Here is a 3675-nt window from a genome sequence, read left to right as displayed (position 1 = left end):
CCCACCTGCCCCTCCCTGACTTGAATTCATGATCCAAGTCTCCTGAGATAGGGACCAATAAACTTTCAACATTTCCTTCGGTCTCCCCACTCAGGAGACTTGGAGTGAATAATTTATCTGGTTTCACAACAGTACAGGGGAGTGGAAATAATTTTCATTTTTTTTTCCAATTGGAAGTCAGAAGTCAGAACCCTCCCATCAGAAACGTTAAACACTGTTATGGCCCCGTCCAATCACACGTAAAGTAAAATCTTAATTAGTTCACCGTGATTTCAAGGCTCAGGATCGCAGGCAATGTGTTCACAAAAGCCGGCGAGCTATCAGATCATCTATGTGATTCTTGCTATGAAACCAGATAAATGTTTTATAAGTCAGCAGGATCCTCCATGTTGGATGTTTCTGCAGGTTCCAACGTAGTTGATTTCATTCCCAAAAGGCCAACTTCAAATCCCAGGGATCATTCATCAACATCCAACACTAAAAAGATTAACCAAATACAGCATAACATGTATCATTACATTTAAACTGGTTTGCACAATTACTTTGCAATTCATCAAAATGGTCGAGGAAAAAACTGAGGGGAAAGGCAGTACGGTTATGCAGCTTATGAATCGATACCAATAGAATGCACGAAATAATGTTGCAAAATGAGTAAATTAACTTTTCTTACATTTTTACATTGACATTTTCACATCTTCTGATTCAGAGTATTTGCAGACAATGCTTTCCAATAATTACTCCATGCAAAGTGGACCAATATCTTGCATCACACTATCAAGTTCTGTAGAGGACGTACCTCGGCACAATGGTAAGGTTGCTCCATTGTGACCTAGCAGTCCCAAGTTCAAGTCGAGAAACGGCCTCTCCCAAAACAAGGGTAAAGCTGTGTACATTAACCCTCCCCAGACCCCACAGTCATGAGACTCGTGCACACTAAAAAAAAAAAAAAATCATTAAGGATTTGAGTGGGAGAAAGCCGTTGATAATTGTCATCTAGGCCCAGACAGCTCCATTGCCTCAATGATGAATGAAGATTCTTCATGACCATCACTGTAATTTCTCGAGAAGCCATACTTCCTTCCTCCAGGAAGATTCCCAACGTGCTCTTCTTCCATATGTCCAGACTGTCCAACCACACTTTCCAGTGCCTTCAATACTTCTGACATCTTTGGGCGGAGGCTTGGATGGGATTGAGTACATTGCAGAGCAACCTCCACAGCTTTATCCAGTTCAGCCGCATCAAAATATCCATTAAGATCCCTATCTACTAGCACTTCCAGTCTCTTCTCCTCGTACAAAGTCCTAACCTGCATAAATTTGGTAGGTATTATTGTTGATGAATAATACAACTAAAAAAAGAACAGAAATTATGAGGCCAGAGCTTTTAATACTCTCCACACCCCCAAATAACAAACTGTACGTATTAATAAAGTACAGAAAGTCAACAGAATTCTTATAGACAAATAGTAAAATCATGGAATAAACGAGACTTCATCTGACTTGGATTGTGGAGCAATGAGACTTCATATGGCACTTTCACTGTGTCAAAAACCTCTCTAATGTTTACCCAAAAATTTTAAAAAAACCTCTAATGAAGCTACTTTTTTTGAATTTCTCCAAATTTTTGCCTTGGAAAACTGCTCCCAGCAGTTCTCCAAGACAAACGTGTTACAAATCCCTTCCCGACATGCATTTAATATGAGGATGGCACGAATTGCAATCATATAGTGGGCTCCATAACAATTCAGGCATCATAGCTGATGAGGAATGATAACCTGTAGGACAGATTATTGAACACAACTACACAGGAATAGAACTAATGAACAAGAACTAAGTAAACCAGGCAGAATATAACAGGATGAGACTGATCCTCAGGATGTAACAGTCAAATGAGACTGATCCAATAGCCGTCTGCCAAAACAGTAGGTAACAGAAAACAAAAACTGACAAGGAACAAAATTTAGGCTCAATTTCTTCGGTATCAATTTTATTTTTGTTTTTCTTCGACAACCGTTTTTGTGTGTATTGTGTGTATTATCATTTATGGACCCTATTTCTATTAAAAAAAACAGAAGTACAAAATCCATAATGAGGTCAAGACCTTTCTTTCTATTATGGCAAAAAATCGTTTCTGGCCAGGCCCATTTATGTGGACAAGTTATGCGCACATGCTCGTAAGTCTCTCAAAATCAAGGGTACAAGCATCATTTCCTCTTTTAATTAGAAAGACATGCACTGACCCTACTTCGTCCTGCAACCCCATGCACCCCTTCCCTTCTTATTCTTCCTGCAACTCCACCAGCCCCCTCTTCTTCTTCATGAGAACCCACCCATCCCCACCCGACCCTACACCCTGCTGCAACCTAATCCACCACCTGCCCCTCCATTCCCTGCAACCGCCCCAGTCCAAGTTCGGGTTTTTGAAGTTTCACTTTGTTGGAAACCTCACCATTTGTAGATTATAATTGAGAAATTGAACCTTTTCTCCTAACAAACCTCAGTGTGTTGACGAAGGTGCGCTTCAAGCTATTTCATTTCATTTTTCTTCTGTTCTTCCAAGCCAACTACAGAGAAAACAACTGATCAATCACCTGTATCGGAATTTCTGCACTTCACCTGCCACCTACAAGACCTCACCTTTCCATTGCTCCACCCCTCCATTTCCCTTCCCGCAACCCACCTGCAACCCACACACTTCCATACCCCCCACCCAAACCCCCTGCACTGACCCACCCTTTCACTGTGCAACCAGCACCGCATCCACCCCCTATGCCACCACCAGCAGCACACTGTCGGCACCAACACTGCCACTGCCCACCACCGTCTCACTGGTTGCACTCATGAACTAAGAAAAAAAATGGAGTTGCAGGGTAGCTGCTGTAGCAGCCAGCCCACAAGTGCAGTTCTCATTTCCTGTGTGTTCAGTGATGGACCATCCACCCATCATTGATCCACCCCTGATTTCTTCTCCCAAGAGTTGGATGGATCAAAACCTGGTTTCACAAGCCACTTGCAGAAGCCTGTATCTGGAACAACGATCCAGGAAGGTTTCAACTTGGGTTGGGTTGTTGAGGTAAGTTGTTTCATGGTACTTAAACTTTTAAAGGTAATTTACAGCGCCACCCCCTAGAGAATGCCACTATAATAGAGACACACCCTGTTTAATACCAAATTGCGTTCACACCCCTTACCATCAGTCCGTCAGTCACTATTAATGAAATGACGGTTTTACCCTATTGACTAAAACACATGACAGGGGGTCAAGGGAAGGACAGCATCACTGGTGCATATTTGACAACGTGAAAGCCCTCCCTTCCATAGCGGAATCACCTCCAATGATCACACCCAACGGCTTATCCCTGAATATGGCGTCGTACCTTCACAAAACACATAAGCAGAGATCCCTCGATTCTAGAACCCACCTTATCCATCACCCGAACCAGGGAACTTCAAACGCTTCGCGATGGCTCCGGTGGCAGCAATAACAGACATGGAATCCATAAAAACCTTGAAACCTTGGTAGTGGTCACTGTAAAGGACTGGCTGCAACAGTGATCCATGAGCCTCCATGCCCATGACACCATCGAGGAAGCCAGGAAAGTTCTCACTGACGGTGGTAAGTTGACCACCGGAGGCAATATCATTGGCCATCCAACCTTCAAATAGGATGGGTTT

The 3675-nt window shown here is 43.0% G+C and overlaps 1 protein-coding gene across 2 annotated transcripts in view; it reads right to left on the bottom strand.

Annotated features, from left to right (window-relative positions):
* Positions 1 to 486: 486 nt before the first annotated feature.
* Positions 487 to 3675, bottom strand: part of LOC122093960 (probable LRR receptor-like serine/threonine-protein kinase At5g45780) — a 19673-nt gene continuing 16484 nt past the window's right edge. For both annotated transcript variants that reach the window (XM_042664523.1, XM_042664522.1), the window contains one exon: positions 487 to 1307. In XM_042664523.1, the coding sequence (XP_042520457.1) occupies positions 990 to 1307 (318 nt within the window). In that variant the 3' untranslated portion in view covers positions 487 to 989. The remainder of the gene's footprint in view (positions 1308 to 3675) is intronic.

The sequence above is a fragment of the Macadamia integrifolia genome, chromosome 11, assembly GCF_013358625.1.
Source record: "Macadamia integrifolia cultivar HAES 741 chromosome 11, SCU_Mint_v3, whole genome shotgun sequence".
Lineage (NCBI taxonomy): Eukaryota > Viridiplantae > Streptophyta > Magnoliopsida > Proteales > Proteaceae > Macadamia > Macadamia integrifolia.
Note: the sequence above shows the minus strand (reverse complement) of the source record. Positions and strands in the feature narration are given on the sequence as shown.